Source organism: Siphateles boraxobius, unplaced genomic scaffold (assembly GCF_051911475.1).
Source record: "Siphateles boraxobius isolate OS27281-9 unplaced genomic scaffold, OSU_SipBor_1 84, whole genome shotgun sequence".
NCBI classification, from domain to species: Eukaryota; Metazoa; Chordata; class Actinopteri; order Cypriniformes; family Leuciscidae; genus Siphateles; species Siphateles boraxobius.
In genome coordinates, this window is record NW_027509213.1 from 2,203,218 (window position 1) to 2,222,053 (window position 18,836).

Below are 18,836 nucleotides of genomic sequence, written 5' to 3' on the forward strand. Positions count from 1 at the left end.
GATGCGAGCTCAGAAGGTCTAGGAGCTGTGATTCTTCAGGAGGGACCGCCAGTAGCGTATGGCTCGAGAGCACTAACAGAGTGTGAAAAAAACTATGCACAAATTGAAAAAGAGCTGTTAGCAATTGTGCATGGCTGTGAAAAATTCCGCCAATATCTGTATGGACGCTGCATTCAGGTTGAGTCCGACAACAAGCCATTGGAGATCATTTTCAAGAAGCCACTCCATAAAGCTCCGTCCAGACTTCAGAAAATGATGATGAGACTGCAAAAGTATAGCCTGATGGTGAGATATGTTCCAGGAAAGGAGTTGCACATTGCAGATGCATTGAGCAGAGCATATCTTCAAGAGCATTGCACTCAGGACAGCAGAGAAGAGGAAGAGATAGAAATAAATTTTATACTTCACCAGTTACCTGTTTCAAAGGGAAAAAAGAACAGTTTCAGTCAGCAACTTTAGAGGATGAAGAACTGAGATTAGTCATACCCCTTTTCCACCAAGGCAGAGCTGGTGCTGGTTCGGAGCCAGAGCCTAGTTTCAAATCGGTTCTTTGTTTTTCGACCACCAAAGCACCAGCTCCGAACCAGTAAAAGTGGTTCTTAAGTAGCACCAAATCATTGCTGGTCTAGAAGTAAGAACCGCTTACGTCAGGGGCTGGGGGCGGGGTTACCGTGACCAACAAGACAAACAGAAACTTGTGACCGCCATTTTTTAAATAGCAGCTAATCGTGCTAATAGCAGCTCGATTGTAATCTCCGTTAATGCAAGTTACGGCGAGCTGCACGAACGTGCTGGATTCGCCGTGTTTGGATACCGATGTAGGTTTGCAAAGCCATAAGCATAAATAGTAATGCAACGATCGCCATTGTTGATGGAAGGCTTGTTCGAGATGCATCGGAGCGGCATGGACTGATCGGAGCTGCGGGCGTGTTTGGAGAGCATACGACTCCTTCTGCTTTTGGATCGCTCTCGCAGTTCGAGATTCACAATCACTGAATGAGGACAGTCTACCATGCATCTCATTACTCCTTAGAACGGGAAGGGGTCCAGAGCAAATTACAGTGCCTGACATACTAGTTCACATACTTCTTTAATGTTAATTTTAGTGATTCCCGACTGGCAAAGTCGAACATCATTAGTGCCGACGTGAATAATAATCTTAGAGAATTTACGATTAACATTAGCCAGCACTTTGCTTTGCTTTCAGGCGCTCTGGCTCCCGGCAAACATGTGACTATGGTGGCTGGTGTCTTTATTTTCACATTCTGTGTAATAAAATCGCCAATAACTAGGGCACTTTCAACAGGATTCTCAGTGGTTGTTTCACTGAGTGGGGAGAATCTATTTGATGTTCTAATCGGAAAGGAAGAGCGGTGTTTTGTCCAGCCACTATGCTGTCTCATAGTCACCCAGTTCCCTGCTGCACGGGCTCTACAGCCGGAACCGAACAATGTACAGAGTTCACTAAGCTAGTCGCATCCAAAGTAGTATCTAAAGCCCTTGCATTCTTGCTATCCTCAATTAAATTTTGGATGCGTGTCTCTAGTTCTGAAATCTTCTCTATCAACCTGACTAACTCCCTGCATTTATCACATGTGTATGTGCTGACAGAAGGCTATACATGTGACATACAGTGCAAGTGACATTAACAGGAGTATTAGCTGAGGTGATGTGAGGTTAACAGACAGCAGACAAACGGCTAGTAGTGACATAAGTGGCAATCAACCTCTCACTCAAGCGGTCACGCCCTTAATTATGCAGAACTTTAAGGCCTAATATAATTTAACTGGATGAGTTATAAAAAAAAAAAATTCACCCCCTCTCACAGTTGTCATGATGTGCAAAATTATCTAGACCAAAACCACTTTTTGTTACAGGCTGTAAAAAACAATTCTGCTGTAAAGTTGGGCATATTAATATGGGGTGGTATATGGGATTGACTCCTTTGCTGCCTGTCTCTAGCGGCCAGTCGATGAATTGCAGTTTAACTACACTTCCGTGTCTATATGAGGAGGCTGCAGACCTGGGGTGCTTCTCATTTCTTATGTTTGCATCCTTGTTTCCTTTCCTCGCTTCCTTTCCTAGTGTTTCAGCTCCTCCCCCTGTAGGTTGTGTGGGAAGGACGCAAGGAAAGAAAATGAGGAATGATGAATCGAATGAAAGCTTTTTTTATACATTGGAATACTTGATCACTCGAGCGTCACTTCACAGCGTCATCAGGAGCGCTCAAAGGATCTGCCCTTATGTTGTTGAAGTTTGTTTATTTAAGAAATTCATAATGAATAATAATAAAGCAAGATACCTTGTTGAAATATGTGAGATGTGTGGTTTATATAAACTGCAAAGGTAAACTATAAATTAAAAAGATTGTGACCGATGTGAAGGGGGAGGAGAATGTATACGTGCGTCACGTTTAGTCAATAAAACACTTCCGCATATATACACCTGTGTATCCTCACTCATGACTCCTCTGAAAGCCTCCTCACTCCTTGATCCTCCACTCCTCGCGGTGCAATTAGAGAATTGAGATGTCCTTCAAGATGGCTGTGCTTGATTGGTTTCCGGGTCATAGGATGGAGGACAGAGGAGCGAGGAGACGAGGAGGGATATTGAGAAGCACCTCTGGAGCCGGCAGATATACGCCCCTGGCAGTTTTACGCACCTGACAGTTTTACGCCCCTGTTGTTACTGATGCGTCCAATAGGGGGATATACTGCGAAATAACATAATTAAATCGACTCTTACACATTAATAACCAGTCCATAGACAATTTTTTTGTTTTTTTGTTAATTTAAATATAAACGTTACAGTGTAGATCTGCACGGATTAAAATGTCTGTAGCTATTCAGTTGGGCTTCACTCTCTTCGCTCAGACTACAGAAGACTATGTGTTTTTGTGAATTGAAAAATTAAAAATACACAATTGGATCAACTATGTTATGACACGTATATGACCTACTGCAGTTATAGGCCTTTTCTTCGTTTATATGGAAGACTGAGTGAAATATGTTGTTGTGAATTTATAGTTACATTTAGATATTAACCAAATTTAGCCCATTAGACATACAGTATACAGTGTGTGTGTGTGTGTGTGCTTGCGCAGAATTGATGTCAGGTGTGTGTGGATTGCATCAATTTGCTCCTGATCTTCAAAGTACAATGGCACAAGCACTTGTTGGTGGAACAATAGTGAAAAAAGTGTCAAGCCACTTTGATTTCTTTTGGCCACCAATGATGGATTGTGCAGAGAAAATTGAAAATGACATTAAAAATGTCAATGTATGTCTCTGTAAGTTGTTTATTTTGTAAGTCGTAAGTCGTCAAGTTTAGAGAGAAATTTTCATTTTCTTATAGCTAAAGCAAACACACACCTTTATGATATGCAAGTTAAAAAGAATTTGGTAAAGACAGAGTATGATAAAACCCACATTAAGTGCACATACCCTTCATTTTAGTCCAGACCAGTAAGCTATTTTCAGAAATGATGTTGGAAATAATCAAAATATTTGAGTGAGTGTGCAGTTCAACCCTTTACTTAGAGAGAGATTTACATACATGTATACATTTATGCCTATTATGAATGTCTTTTGTGTGTTCACACCATAGACTGTAAAAAAACAAGTTCATATATTTCCAATATCTTCTGTAATGTTGCCCCAGAAACCATGTGGAGTGTGTTTTAATGCAAGGAGTAAACAGGGTCTTACCAGAAGAGGCCATCTCACGCAAGCTAAAGACAGGCAACAAAAGAAAATTAATTTTAAAGTGAGAAAAGACTGGGGGCAGCTAAACCTACACGTGGTTAGCTAAGTTTAAGCCAGATAGAACATAAACCTGACCATCAAGAACTTTTTGTCTGTAGAAAAAAATTATAGACCCATCCATTGATATAGAAATGAATTGATATCTACCTACCAAGCTAATCGTTTATAAATAATAAATGTTGCATCATTGCAAAACAACAATAACTTTTGCAGATTATTTAACATACAAATGACAGAATCTATAATTTTCTGTCAGATTTTCATTCTAACGATAAAAATCCTCGGCAAGATTCATCTTCATAAAGACAGAACCATTAAATGATCCTGATTTAAGAATATTCTCCTCTGATATAAAGTACCTTTTTTCTTCTTTTAAGAAAATATCAAAACCATTTTAACTCAAAGGTTTCTAAAATAAATAATATCATTGAGTCTGTTGTAAAGAAGCTTTAATATTTTATATTGACAAAATGTAAAATTGTATTGATTTGTGTAGCCTATCAATCTCTTTTGATGTCCCCCTTGTTATTTTTTTTCTCTTTCTCACTGTTAATGTCTTGTATCCTTTCATTTGCAATACAAAATACACAAATGTATTAATTAAAAAAAAAAGATTATTTACTGACATAACAATTCGTGTCGCTGTACAGCCTCCCCCTGTGGGACGCATCAGGAACAACAGGGGCGTAAAACTGTCAGGGGCGTATGCCAGGGGCGTATATCTGCCGGCTCCAGGTCTGCAGCCTCCCCTTACTCTTCCTTGTTGGTTTCAAGAGAGAGACAGGTAGGTTGCTGCTTCCTCCAAGAAACTTCATCGTTCCTGCTGAATACTCTAGGTAATGTTTTTTATTTAACTTCTCTGTTTGTTCGAAGTACTTTAATACAATGTACTGAGTAAACAGGTCTAGTAGAACAGATTTTTACACTTTAGTAATGTATGTGTAACGGTGAAAATGATGCAAACTGTTTTTTGAAAATGATGCAAACTGAAAATGATGCAAAATTTACTGTTCTGACTTTGACAAAACTGATGTCATTTGATAGATAAAGCACTGATTGACTGTTTCTTTCTTTATAGGAAATTACAACTGAACTGAGCAATGCTGTGTTTTGGATTTAATTATTTTCACATTGTTATGCTGATCATATCTCTCTCTCTCCTACTTTCTAGCTTGTGAAAATGGAGTCTTTGACTGCAGCAAACACACAGTTCTCCCTCGACCTGTTCAAGAAGATCAGCGGAGGAAACGCATCAGGAAATGTGTTCTTCTCTCCTGTCAGCATCTCCTCGGCTCTGGCCATGGTGTCGCTCGGTGCAAGAGGAAACACAGCAGCTCAGATGATTAAGGTAATCTCACACAATATACTTTTAAAAGAAGGTGACGGGAAAGTAGACTGAGTCAGAGCGACCAGGAAGTGATTCAAGCCTTTGAAAAAATTTTTCGAACAAGCTTCAAATGCGTTTCAGATTTTAGAGGGGTCATGAACTGCATTATTTTATTATTTTTCCTGGGGTGCACTTATAATGTTAGTATGATTTTTACACCAAAAATTGTCAAAATGTATAAATAAAAGTAATTTTGCCGCTCACTCCTTAGGAGTATTACCACCACCTACTGTATAGCCTACATGGGTGATGCATCTGTATTAAAAAAAAAGTTATATATGAATATATAATGCTCCCCCCACCCTCTGCTGGCGCTGCATGCTCAGCTCTTCCAGCTTCCACTCTTTCTCCTCAACTTCCAAGATGGGCAGAAGCATCATTATATCTCCATATCCTATGCTCTAATCCTTTATGCTTTAAAAAGGTTCAAACAGTCCTATATGTCTGAGAATCTCTCAATCTCTGTGATATTTACTAGTTGTTGATATTTACTGGTCGTTGATCATCATTTTTGTAACATTTAAAAAATACATTCTCTACTGTTTCTAAAACATCACATTCATCACACTTACCATTTCTGTCAGGACCACTATCGTTAAATACGATAGACAATTAGCATACAGTTTGGATTGGCGGTATGGTTCCGTTCTGGGCGAGAACTCCCTGCGCATCCATGCAGCCTAGCATGCATAAGAGAAGGGAGAGCAGCAATAACCCCCCATGTTGCCAATACCTGAAAAGGTTGAGCAACAGCATGTTACCAACAATACAGGAAAGCGTTAAGCAACAAGTATGCTGCCCTACCTTGATGACCTAAACAAGTACAGGTATGTTCCCAATACCTGCGTCAGCCAAAGCAACAAGCATGGTGCTTGCAACAAGCAACAGCAGTGAACATGCATATTGCCATGAATGACATGCCGTCTGAAATGAAGAAGTGAAAATTGAGATATCAAAATTAAATAACTGCTTGCTTGTGGTTGTATATCCTGAGTCCAGTTCCAGTTTCTTTTGAGAGACGACTGTAAGCTTTCCTTTCAATTATTCAATTATTTCCTTTTCAATTATCCTTTTCATTGGAAATATGTCACAATATTAAGAATAATGTTGGTGGAAACTTCCAGTTCATGCAGAATTAAGCAACACATGTCATTAATACAGCTGGATGGTTTAATGCAGCAATCGTGAATCTGAGACTTATATATATTTAGGCACAAAAAAACTGCGTACACCGACACCTGTCAATGATTTCATAACCTTTTTATACTTGTTGTAGTTTACTTCTGTAGAAACCAAGAAAACACAATTATTATTATTATTTTTTTATACACTACCACCGACACGACTGAGGCTGATAGAATGGGTAATACATCCTGATGTTAGCGGCATATGTTTAGCACTATAGATCTAATTTAATGAGGGAAGCATCAGCCCAGCTGGAGCAAGTAAGGACACATTGCAACAAGCGTGTTGCTGTAGCCAATTTACCAATTGTATGGGATCTTTTGGGGGAAGCTTACACCTCTAGTGGCAGCAAATGTTTACATCGTCTGGCTCCACCCCTGGTCACATAAATGTATTTTCGCAAAACGGATATAAATCCGATCTTCAATTCCCGCGCTATATGCAAATTTCATGGAGTTCACGTCACCGAAATCAACAGAAATAAGCTGCAATTTATTGATCATCATTTAATTTCAAAATCAAAGACCACATAGGTGAGAACCGTAATGGCACATGGTAAGATCATTTTGTTTCTTTACTTTTAATGAAGATGATTGTGTGTTAAGTGTCTCCGACTTAGGCCTACTTTCACTTTGATTTTGCGATAGTTGCGCGTTGGCATGATGAATAGATGTTCAGCTGCTCTCATCTGCGGTGATTCGTAGTCTACTGCAGTAGCGTAGTCATATCTGGCTATAACATGACATATAGGCCTAGCCTATAACACGCTCCTCTCACACGTTTATTTTTACTTCTGGAATGCGGCCCAGACCACCTCCTGATGTGGTTTGAGAGATCGGATTTAAAGGGGCACTCGGCAACTATTTCAACTTAATAAAACCGTTTAGAAATCATTTGGATGGTTTAATAACCTGTTCTGGTGAGAATGGTGACTTTCTCCGCTCGCCCCAGCGTTCCCAGGTGGGAAACCAACCTTGCAACAAGGGGACTAACGTCCCGGTAAGTTGGAAATAGAAAGTCTCGTGAGAAGCGAGAACGAGCGAGAAACACAAACTGCTTTACAGCAATTCGACATAAACACAAGGCCGCCCTCAATGTGTATGATGTATTACCCACCTCGGTAGACACAGCTCCACACGATAAACTAACTGCAGAGTATATCATTGTACTTTTTTGAATTTTTCTGTATTCGTACTATCATATTTGGAAAGGTGGTCCTTGGAATGTTTTTAAACAGTCATTGGGTGGGCCACGAGTTGCAAAAGGTTGAAAAACCCTGATCTAGATAGCTTTAACCACAAGCATGTGCAAACTTTAACACAGCATGTTGCAGTAATCAGATAAAATAAAGAGCGAGCATTTTTCAAATGCAACCAGATAAGCCTAAAACAATGCTTGATTACCACAGCATGTTGCTTCGGAAAGTATGCACTATAATACTAGAAGCCTAAGCAGCAAGCATTCGATAACATTTGCACTAGCAACCACAGTACTGATACCAATCTTGCTAGAACCTGATGAGCTTAGCACAGCATGTGATAAGGACACCAGATATAAGACTAAAACACAGCCATGTTCCAAAAAACGGCTGGGCTAAATAGCCTTAAAAGTAAAAAATAAAAAACATGTTCCCAATAGTAACGAACAGCTTTTAGAGCAAGCAGTTTTCATTAGATAGCCTTTAAAACAATCACATATTCAATACACTATAGCTTTAAGAACTCCGTGTTTCCAAAAACTAGATAGACTAAGCGTGTCCAATACCTGACAGGATCAACGCTGAATTGACTCAACTGATTAATGACTGTTTACTATTATTACTAGCAACAATTACAATTAGATAGCTCTCTAATTCAGTTGTTACTAGTAAGAATGCAATTGCAGAGCTATTTAGTTTAATTACAGAGCACTGCAATTATACATATCTTTAATTAGTTTTTTTACTAGTAAAAATTCTATTGGAGAGCTCTGTAATTGCATTCTTACTAGTAAAAATTTAATTAGAGAGCTCTCTAGTTGTAATTGTTACTAGTAATAATTGAATTGTAGAGCTATCTAATTGGAATTCTTACTAGTAACAATTCAATTGTAGAGCTCCGTAATTAAAAATGATTGGAAGTCAATGGAGATATGACTAGTAAAAATTAATGGAAGTCAATGGAGATATGACTAGTAAAAATTAATTTGTAGAGCTCTCTAATTGGAATAGTCACTAGTAAGAATTGAATTAGAGAGCTCTCTAATTGAATTCTTGTAGTAAAAATGCAATTACAACGAGTAACACTGGGTACAATTTAAGCTAAAACGGCTTGCCATGAAGGAGCTTATGTAGAGTGATAGGCGGCGTATTCCTATAGGTAGAAGTGGATCAGCTGAGAGTCAGCTGACGCGAGCTTGAGTAACATGACCTGCCAGAACTGATTACGCTTGATTTTCATGCTTCCCCATTATTGCATGTGTTGACGTCAATCCTGTGTGCTTTTTCCTACCCTGATTTTAGCCACTGATTTGAACACTCTATTTGAAGGGGCGTGTCTGCTGTGGGACTTCAGTGTAAACGCCCACTGCTGTGATTGGCTAACATATTTGCCTATGAAATAGCTGAGTATTACATGTGGGACTCTATCGTAAACGTTTAGCAAGTTTTTACCATTACATCTCTCAAGCTTAACTAATCATCTTGTTTGTTGATTAAAGCATTAGGCTATATTTAGCAAAAGTACACGCATCCTTTACTCAAGCAAAAGTACAGATACTCATGTTTAAAAAGACTATGGTAAAAGTTGAAGTAGCTACACTACACTTTTTCACTCATGGTAAAATAAAAAAGTATGGGCTCTACTTAAAGGTCATATATTGTCAAAACTGAAATTTCCTGGGGGGGGGGGGGGGTTCATGATAACAGAGGTCTTGTGGCTATGTAACTACCATATAATTTCAAAACAGTCAATCCACAGACAAATGCACACAGCCTGCATAAAGTTGCTGAGCCTTTTCACAAGGCGTTGTGACTTCCGTAAAAATGTGGTCAAAACTACTCAGTCACAGCCTTCAGTCTCCACACGAGCACTGCCCACCGTCTGCCCCCCTTTTGCCCAACCCCAGACAACATCATCACTGAGCAACAACAACATGGACACATGTCGAGAAAACGCTGTTCAGTCGATGGATGTCAGGAACCTACATCCTTGCACAGGCAACAACATTAATAAGACAGCAATTTACCACAGCAATTTAGTTCGACCTTAACCGTCTGTTCTGCACATTTCACAAGTGACTGCTTCGTCGATCAGGTACAGTTCAATGTTTTTCAAAGTAGCTACTCCTCAAAGATGTTGCAGTCCCTACATTGTTGGGTCCGACCACAAATTCGCAACCCATAAACACATTTTATTTTACACTATGGAGCCAGCATAATCTGAAATTATAGTTGTTAAACGGACACAAATTGATGCTGACGTGTTTTGTACAGTCTATGGTTGCCACAAGCTTTGATAGAATATCTGTTGTAAACAAGACAAAAAAAAGTTGTTTTTCTAAGTTACAGAAAGCCTACAGTTTGTGTCTGTTGTTTTTGAGTTAAAGACGTTGAGATTGAGTTCACTCACTCTGTCTTTTGTTTTGCTAACAGAAACAAATGTTTAGTGTAACTTACTTGCATGGCTAACGTTATTTGTTTGTTTACTGACAGTTTAAATTAGCGTTAATGTTAAATCTGCGTGCAGCATTGATGTAATGGTAATTATAATACTCTAATACTAATTAAAAACATTAATTAGCCTATCATTCTGAAACATACGCGTTTGAGGAGGTGGTTGTTTGTCTCCTGCCGTCGCCGATTCGAGGTCTGAGGCTCGAACATATAAGGCCGGATAACATTTCCCTCAGCAATGTCCATCATTACAGGTGTTTTATTTACCTTACTTGTGAACATCACCAAGCCACAGCAGGCTACAGCATGCACTACCGGCACATCCGGGAACTTAACTGTCAATTTTGTCCCCGCCTCTTTTTAGGGGAAAACAAACTAGACTTCCCATTGACTTCAATACAAATTAAGGCACAAGCAACATCCGTACACAACCGACAGGCGTGAATAACTTAAGAAATCACTAAGATTAAACATGTCAAGTAATTATATGTCCACCCTTCCTGCCTTAGAGCGTGAAAGATGTAAAACAAACTTAAAGCCCAATTTATACTTCTGCGTCGAACAGCCGTAAGCTGCGTTCACACTACACGCGACCAAGCGACACGATACCATTCATTTTCAATGGTGAGCGGGCGACTTCCGGCGACACGCGCGGTCGCGACCGTTGGCTACCGGATGGGGCGTGTCTGGCGACGCGACAAAGTTGAGATCTGTTTAACTTTATGCAAATTAAGAGCGACTTTCGGAAGCGACAACCAATAGTTGGTGGCCGTTTCTCAAAACCAAGAATGCAAAGAACGGACTTGTGTTCTTGGGGAGAACGCTCTTGCTAGTTGTTCTTGGAAGAATGAACTTACAAGGTGACGAGCACACAGAACGCTGCTGACAGTTTGAGGCGATGTGGTCTTGCTGGTATTGCGCAATACCCCCGCACAGCTCCGTCTTCAGTACCCAAACATAACAAGAATTATTGATGATAACTGCCAGGTTTTTAGCATGACTGGCCGGTTGGCTCGCTAGCTACACCCCCGTGCGCTTATGGAGATTCTTCACTACCGAGAATGTTTGAGCATATTTTCGATTCGCCATAAATTTTCGTAAAAATGTCAATATTTGAAGTCTACACAGTAGATTTCTCGCATCAAATGTTCTCAGAAGTGAATTTAGTGATGAAATAGCATACGAAATTGTAGAAAAACGACGTACTGTTGTTCTGCCTTTCTGCTCCCCGCTCCTTCCTTGAATGCCGAAATGAATGCTGGGATATTTCTGCCGTCAAGTTCACACAAGTTACCAACCGATGCATCCTCGGGTAAAATGGGCGTGTCAAGAACACTTCCGGGATTTTTAACCGTTCTTGCCAAAATGCAAACTTGTGTATTGAGACAGTACTTGGGCAGCGACTGATGACGTTTCACAAGTCCACAAGAACACAAGTACAGACAAGAACGCATATTGAGAAACGGCCGGGGTTGGGTTGTTGGCCATTTTTCCTGCCGACCAAAATTTCGTTCTTTCAAATGTAGGCACGTGGTAAGCACGCTCATAATCCGCCAGAGCCGCAACAACATTGCCCAACATTAAATGGCAAACGTAATGCAAGTGGAACGAAACTGCTCGTTATTGTGTGGTTGACGGACCGTTTATCAGTTTGGACCAAAGCAGCGCGAGCCGATCTTGATCAAGCGGCACTGTTACTAAACAGCGCTAAGAGATCCAGTAAAGGAAGCATTTGAATTTGCCACAGAAGTAATAACATCGCTGCGACTCCTTGGAGATCTAATGAGAAACATTCACGTTTCTCCGTTATTAACGGATCAAACAGCACTAACGTGGAAACCAAAAAGAAACATTGTGCCATGAATGAACTATCCAGTGTCCACAGATCAGCAACATTCACGATGGATTTACTGTAGTAACACTAACTGCAACCATGGAAGATTGGCAGGAATAGTAGGCTATAATGCCTTCAAGTAACATTACTTCGGTTTTATTTTGACATTATGAATACAATTGGTGCCCTCAAACTAATCTGAATTAAAATAAACCTTTGTTTATAACTACTAAAATATAACATTTCATTTTTTCCAAGGAGCTGTTTTGTTTTATATGCTCCTAGGAAGAGTCAATTATAGCTCCAGAATTGCTCAAAGTAAAAAAAAAATATACTTTATGATGTTAGTTTTAATTTAAAAAAAGACTAAAAAAAATTAAATCAAGGAAATAACCTAAAACCTGGTAAACAGTAATTTTTAACAACATAGGGCTATTTAGATAAACAATCTGGTGAGCATGTTGTTTTAGGCTAATACACCAACAGCAAATTTCTGTTTAATAAAGCGCTCAGAAATGTGTCGTTTGCCTATTAAAATCTCAAAAAAAAATTTGGATGAATGCCAACCCTCCGTCACTGTCACCTTTTTTACTCTGAGGAGTTTGCAGGTCTGTTAATTAGGCTAATTTAAAAACATGTCCCTTCATTCTCCCAGCGTCAAATTGGTATAACAACCCCACCCAGTGGCCAGAGGTGTCTTACCCGGACATTTACTCGTAGTCGTACCTCATCGAGTTACCATGTTAAGCCAGTGAATGATTTTACTTTGTTTGTGAAAGTAAACATCTTTAAATATATATATTATATAAATTATAATATATTTAATAATATATATATATATATATATATATATATATATATATATATATATATATATATAGCCTAACCCCACAAGGTGGGATTATTACTGAAGGTAATGTTTTTAAATTGACCAAATTAAGTTTGTTGATGAATCTTTCACGCTCTATGGCAGGCAGGGTGGACATATAATTACTTGACGTGTTTTATATTAGTGATTTCTTAAGTTATTCTTGCCTGTCGGTTGTGTACAGACATTGTTTTGTGACGGTATTTTGTATTGAAGTCTATGGGAAGTCTTTTTATTTTCCACTAAAAGTGGGCGTGAATTTGTTCAGAGACATTCTATGACGTTATATGACTATGATGTGGACTATGACTTATACCGCAAATATATATTCTTAAGGACATCAACACCTAAAATAAAACTCCAGAAAGGTGTACAATATGGGACCTTTAAGTAAAAAGTAGCCATTGCTTCTACCTGTTTTAGTGTCGCGCTGGTAACTGGACCTCACATCCTATTAATGCTTTAATACAAAATAACTTACAAACCTAAATTTGTTAGCTAATGAATGTATTCAGACTGAACAACAACCATATAGAACACAAGCAGAGAAAAAACTAAGCTGATGGAGTTACACTGTAAATTTTATTTTGTACAACGGAAAGAAAATTAGAATACAAGCATAATTTACACTTCACCTGGTTTATCGGTTTTACAGCATATGGAAACTATCTGATTTAACCTGTCAGGTTTCAGATGGCCGCTTAATACTGGAGAAATTAACACATTTACATAATAAAAAAGAAAACGTATTTATTTAAAGCAGTACTACTCAAATTGGTGACATGACTGATAACAGACACATACATAAGACTATATACTGGCCTAAACAATTTGTCCTAAAGACTGAATATTAATGTGTGTGCCATCAGCACTAGCAACATGTGGCAACATCCCTTATACAACACTGAGAAACAAAACTGTAGGGAAAAATCCTTAGCCCTCCTAAATCTGAACCCCTGCGAATCACTTCAAAAACTGGGCATTAACGGTCATACACAACCTTTAAGTGCTTTCATAAATTCAACAGCGAATTCTTGAAAGCCAGCATTTTGTGATTTTTAGGTTGACACAATTAGCTGTTCATCCGCCATGAATCTTTTTAAAATGCAGACAATTACATAATCTCTCTCATATATGGCCATGCGTGATCAGGAATGTCTCTATTCTCAGTCATGTCAACATCACAAACTCCCTCTGTCTCATCCATAACGTTAATCATTGTTCTTGTTGCCTTCTGCCTTGCTCTGTAGGAGCTTATAAACTACGTCTGTGGTCCATGATAGTCAAGAAAATTATACACCAATGGGGAGTCATGTTTTCTGTTGAAAAAGGCACATGACAAGAAATTGTATAGTATTGCCACCAAATACAGATTAGAATTAAAGTAATGAGTCAGGTTTGAAAATGCAAGTAGAAAGTACAGAGTACAGTATTTGTAGATTTGAAGTACTTATACCAGAAAAATCGACTTAAGTACAGTAACGGAGTATTTGTATTTTCGTTACTTCCCATTTCTGTATATAGCATTTACATAATAAATATGTAAAAATGCTTCCACAAATGGAAAAATTGTGTTTCCTGAATGAGATCTAATCTGTAGCTCCGTCTGTAATCACATACTGTCTGAGTATGTACTACATTTGAATTTGAATTTACTTTGTGGGCATTAAAACGCATTGTATGTAATGCAGACGTACTACATCCGCCATGTTGTTACTGTCATGTGACCTACCAGCGTCAGTTGGCCATTCATAAATGCCATTCATAAATCTTCTCCAGTGGCCTCATAGGATAGTAAAGTGTCCATCGAATGCTCACTTCAGAATCTTGCAAGTAGTGGGTCATCCGGGGACTTTTCACCAACCCAGAGGGAGTATTTGATTCTAGACGCACCAAATGTAAATTGAGTTCCAGGCATGGCATAAACAGTAAAGTGCCACCAATTAATCACTCTTTCCACTCATTTAATTATCAAAGAATGACAACATCAAAAACAACAAAGAATGTGTTTGAAATTATCAGTTCTTCATTGTCTTTTCTAGTACATTTTAAACCATTTCAATGAGCATTTGAGTAGTTCACTCACAATTTGTTGAAGTTATCTTTATTAATTCTACCATAACAATGCTGTGTAGGTCCTGGGCTTTAACAATGAACCACCAATGATGCAGCAAACCCAGAAACCTCAAACACCTGCTGAACTCAAGGTTTCGTATGAATATTTACATCAAACACTAACCCAGTTAACAGGGAACGTTCTCAGAACTTTAGCTAACATTCTGTCAAGGTTCTGTTGCATGAACAGCTGTATTTACTGTAGAGATGCATGTATCCTTTGGGTTCGTCTGATTCAACTGATTAAATCTGATATTGTTGATGCAAACAGAAATGTCCAGAAGAAAAACCTGAGGACCAAATTCATTCCAGCTTCAACAAGTTCATGAGTGAGCTGAACAAACCAGGAGTCCCGTATGTGTTGAGTCTTGCCAACCGCCTCTACGGAGAGCAATCCTACCAGTTTGTTGAGGTAAGACTCGGTTTATTCACTGGAGGTTCTGGAAATGTTCTCAACTCGTTAACACCTTAATTGGATTGCTATGTAACAGAAATTCATGAATGACGCAAAAAGCTACTATGAAGCCGGACTGGAGAAGGTGGACTTCAAGAACGAATCAGAGGCTGCTCGTGTCAACATCAACAAATGGGTGGAGGAAAAAACACAAGGTGAAATCCAGCATAAACTTATTCTCAATTTGAAACTTATTCTTCACTCTTACAAATAAAAGTTATTTCATGTTTTTTGCAGCACTTTAGATTCAAGGGCCATGTTTGGCTTCATGGGTTCTTGAGTTGAGCTAAATGATAAAAATATCAAACCAACCAGTTCAAATCACTGCTCTAACTATAAACAATATCCATTTGTATTTTAGAGAAGATCAAGGACTTGGTGCCACAGGGAGTCATCAATGGGATGACGAAACTGGTTTTGGTGAATGCCATCTACTTCAAGGGAAACTGGGAAGTGAAATTCCCAAAGGAATCCACCAGAGATGGGCAGTTTAAGCTGAACAAGGTAAGAATTCATGCTCTTTTTTAAATAATATTTGTAACAGTCATGATGAAATCTGAGGGGTTATAATGTGTTTCCATTTATGTTTGGCAGAATCAAACTAAACCAGTGAAGATGATGTATCAAAAGGAGAAGTTTCCTCTGGCCTTCATCCCAGAGATCAACAGTCAGGTTCTGGAGCTGCCGTATGATGGGAAGAATCTCAGTATGTTGATCATCCTTCCTAAGGAGATGGAAGACGACACCACTGGCCTTCAGAAGGTGATTTGAATGCTTAATTAGCCAGCCGTGACCAGTCAGATGTTTACTTGTAGAACAGTTTTCATTTTGATTGAACTATTCATCTGATATGTCTCTCTTATTATCCAGCTTGAAAAGGCACTGACCTACGAGAAGCTCATGGAGTGGACCAATCCAGAAGTCATGCGTCAACCAGAGGTTGAAGTCTCTCTGCCCAGATTCAAGATGGAGGAAACCTACGACATGAAGAGTCTTCTGATCAGCATGGGAATGGAGGATGTTTTCGACATGCAGAAGGTGAATCTTTCAGGCATGTCCTCCAACAACGACCTGGTGGTGTCGAAGGTGATCCATAAAGCCTTTGTTGAAGTCAACGAGGAAGGAACCGAAGCGGCTGCAGCCACCGGTGCAGTCATGATGTTTTTGCGTTATTTCGAACCGCAGGTCTTCAACGCAGACCATCCTTTCCTTTTCTTCATCCGACACAATCCAACCAAGAGCATTTTGTTTTACGGACGCTTCTGCTCTCCATGAGTGAGTCCTGCTGCATGAGAAGCTTTTAGATAGTTTAGGTGATGATCTGGTTAAAATAAGTAAGGGAGACTCGGGATAACTTCTACAAATCATTTGGTTTAAGAAAATGTATATGTGCCAACAGGTCTTTTGCAATTTACAGGAGAAAGACTTATTTAATTAATAGCATAAAATTGGGTAACACTTTATTTTACAGTGTCCTTGTTACATATGTTACATGTAATTACCATAGTAATAACAGTAAATGATGCCTAATTACATGCAATTAACCCTTAACCAAATCCTAATCCTACCCTAATAAGTACATGTAGTTAATTAATATTACACTGTACTTAAATATTTAATTACACTGTAACAATGACACCTTAAAATAAAGTGTAACCTAAAATTGTACAAAACTGATTTAGCTTCAAACACAAATTAATCATACTTGGGTAAGTGGGACCTGCATAATAATTATTTGAAATACATTAATTCCTAATCATTTTAGATCAGGGTTATTATCGTTAACTAAAATTACCCAACATTTAGTTTAAGTTGAAGTACTCAAATAATTAAAAATGACAAAGTACAAAAGAAAATTACGAAAACTTTAAAATTAAAACAAAATAGCCTATAATAAAAAGTAAATCTAATTGAAAATATTAAATTGTAGAAAACTATAATAGTATATCAATGATAAATGTTACAAACTGCTGGGATACGCAAATATTCAAACGCAATATTTATTAAAGGGTAATCCAAAGTAGTGATGTGAGCTTTTGAAACACTCCTTCATGAAGCTTCAAAACCTTTATGAATCTTTTGTTTCGAATCAATGGTTTGGAGCTGTTTTAAACTGCAAAAGTCACATGATTTATGTTGCATTTACACTGTTTTGACCAGCGAGTGTTCAAAGCAGTGAATCATTTTGCAAAGCAATTGGTTCAATTGATTCAAAGCTTTTCTCCCATCACTAATCCAAAGACGTAATCCAAAACAGGCAAAAGGTCAAAACACAGGCAAACAATCCAAATAGATAGCAGGGCAGGAAATCTGGAAAAACTGGCAAACCATGGAACAGATAATCAAAGAAGCGCTAAGAAATGCAGAGGTGACACATACAAGACTTTGCAATGAATGACTGAATAAACCGGGCTTATATAGAAGGAGTTAACAAAGTTACACAGCTGACAGCAATCATGGATGATGAGTCCAGGAGAGTTCTAGGAAACGTGTTTATGATTGAAGAAATATAAATGCATTGCAGTTGTCCTGAGTCTCATTCAGGTTGTGGTTTTGGACGGGTCTCTTCATGCTACTGTATGTAATCAAATCTATCAGTTTACAGAATAATTTTTGAGGCTACATATTATGTGTATGCATTCACTGTAACAGTATATTCAACATAAATGAAATAAATCTTTACAATTCTTCAATAAAACCTGATTTGAGTCATTTTTATTTGTAAACCGCAGTGACAGATTAACTGTGGTCAAACTCTGGTGCCAATGAAGCTCAAAGAAAACTGGTTTCTGAATAGTGTTGAGGGGGAAAACATGGAAAGAGAGGAAATTAAACTACCATTTTTAATTAGTAAAATAAGTTTATTTTTATGAATGTAACACTATAAACCTAACGCTCAAAATAATGAATTGTTTGAGTAGGACAAACTTAAATTAGTTTAGTCAAATTAACTTTGAGTATTTAGCACTTTCTTTTCACAGGCATTATATTTACAAGTTCACAGAACTAATATATTTTAAGTAAACTGAACTGTTTCATTGTTTTGAGTTTTATGCAATTATTTCTTTCTCTGAAACTGGGCAAATTTCCCAGCATGCTTTGCTGAAACAAACACACACACACACAAAGATTTTAATTTAAACAGAAATGATCACTGGAGTAAAAACAAAAAGTGAAAACTAGCCCCAGTGTCCCCTACACCCTGGTTCCAGGAGGTCATTTAAAATGTCTTACTTAAAAAGTCACTGCATAGATAATAAAAAAAATCACTAATGTCTGAGAACCACAAATGCTTCTTTATTTTTATTGTTTAAATGAAAAGTATAAACGCTCGCTTTATTTTTCTTTTGAAATGATTAGTCAAAATTTTTGTAATCGAAGGCAATGGCATTAAGACATTTTAAAGTGTGTCTTGAGCGTCTCGTGTGGTGATCGATCACACGTCATCACCGGCAGATGAGGTCAGAGCTCTTTATGATCACGTCTGTCCGCGGCCCGTGTTTCTCTCTGCTTGACAAGTAGAATGTCTCGGGTTACGACTGTAACCCTTGTTCCCTGAGAAGGGGATGAGACACTG

General features: G+C 38.3%; 1 protein-coding gene across 3 annotated transcripts in view; it reads left to right on the top strand.

Annotated features, from left to right (window-relative positions):
* The first annotated feature begins 4,452 nt into the window (after positions 1–4,452).
* LOC143730989 (leukocyte elastase inhibitor-like) overlaps positions 4,453–18,836 on the top strand; it is a 58,157-nt gene continuing 43,773 nt past the window's right edge. The window contains exons 1-8 of one of the 3 annotated variants that reach the window (XM_077221610.1): positions 4,453–4,600; positions 4,936–5,112; positions 14,826–14,897; positions 15,077–15,217; positions 15,297–15,414; positions 15,621–15,763; positions 15,854–16,021; positions 16,130–17,957. In XM_077221610.1, the coding sequence (XP_077077725.1) occupies positions 4,945–5,112; positions 14,826–14,897; positions 15,077–15,217; positions 15,297–15,414; positions 15,621–15,763; positions 15,854–16,021; positions 16,130–16,534 (1,215 nt within the window). In that variant the 5' untranslated portion in view covers positions 4,453–4,600; positions 4,936–4,944 and the 3' untranslated portion in view covers positions 16,535–17,957. Of the gene's footprint in view, positions 4,601–4,935; positions 5,113–14,825; positions 14,898–15,076; positions 15,218–15,296; positions 15,415–15,620; positions 15,764–15,853; positions 16,022–16,129; positions 17,958–18,836 lie in introns of those variants that run through there. The other 2 variants (XM_077221611.1, XM_077221617.1) reach the window with 2 other exon arrangements.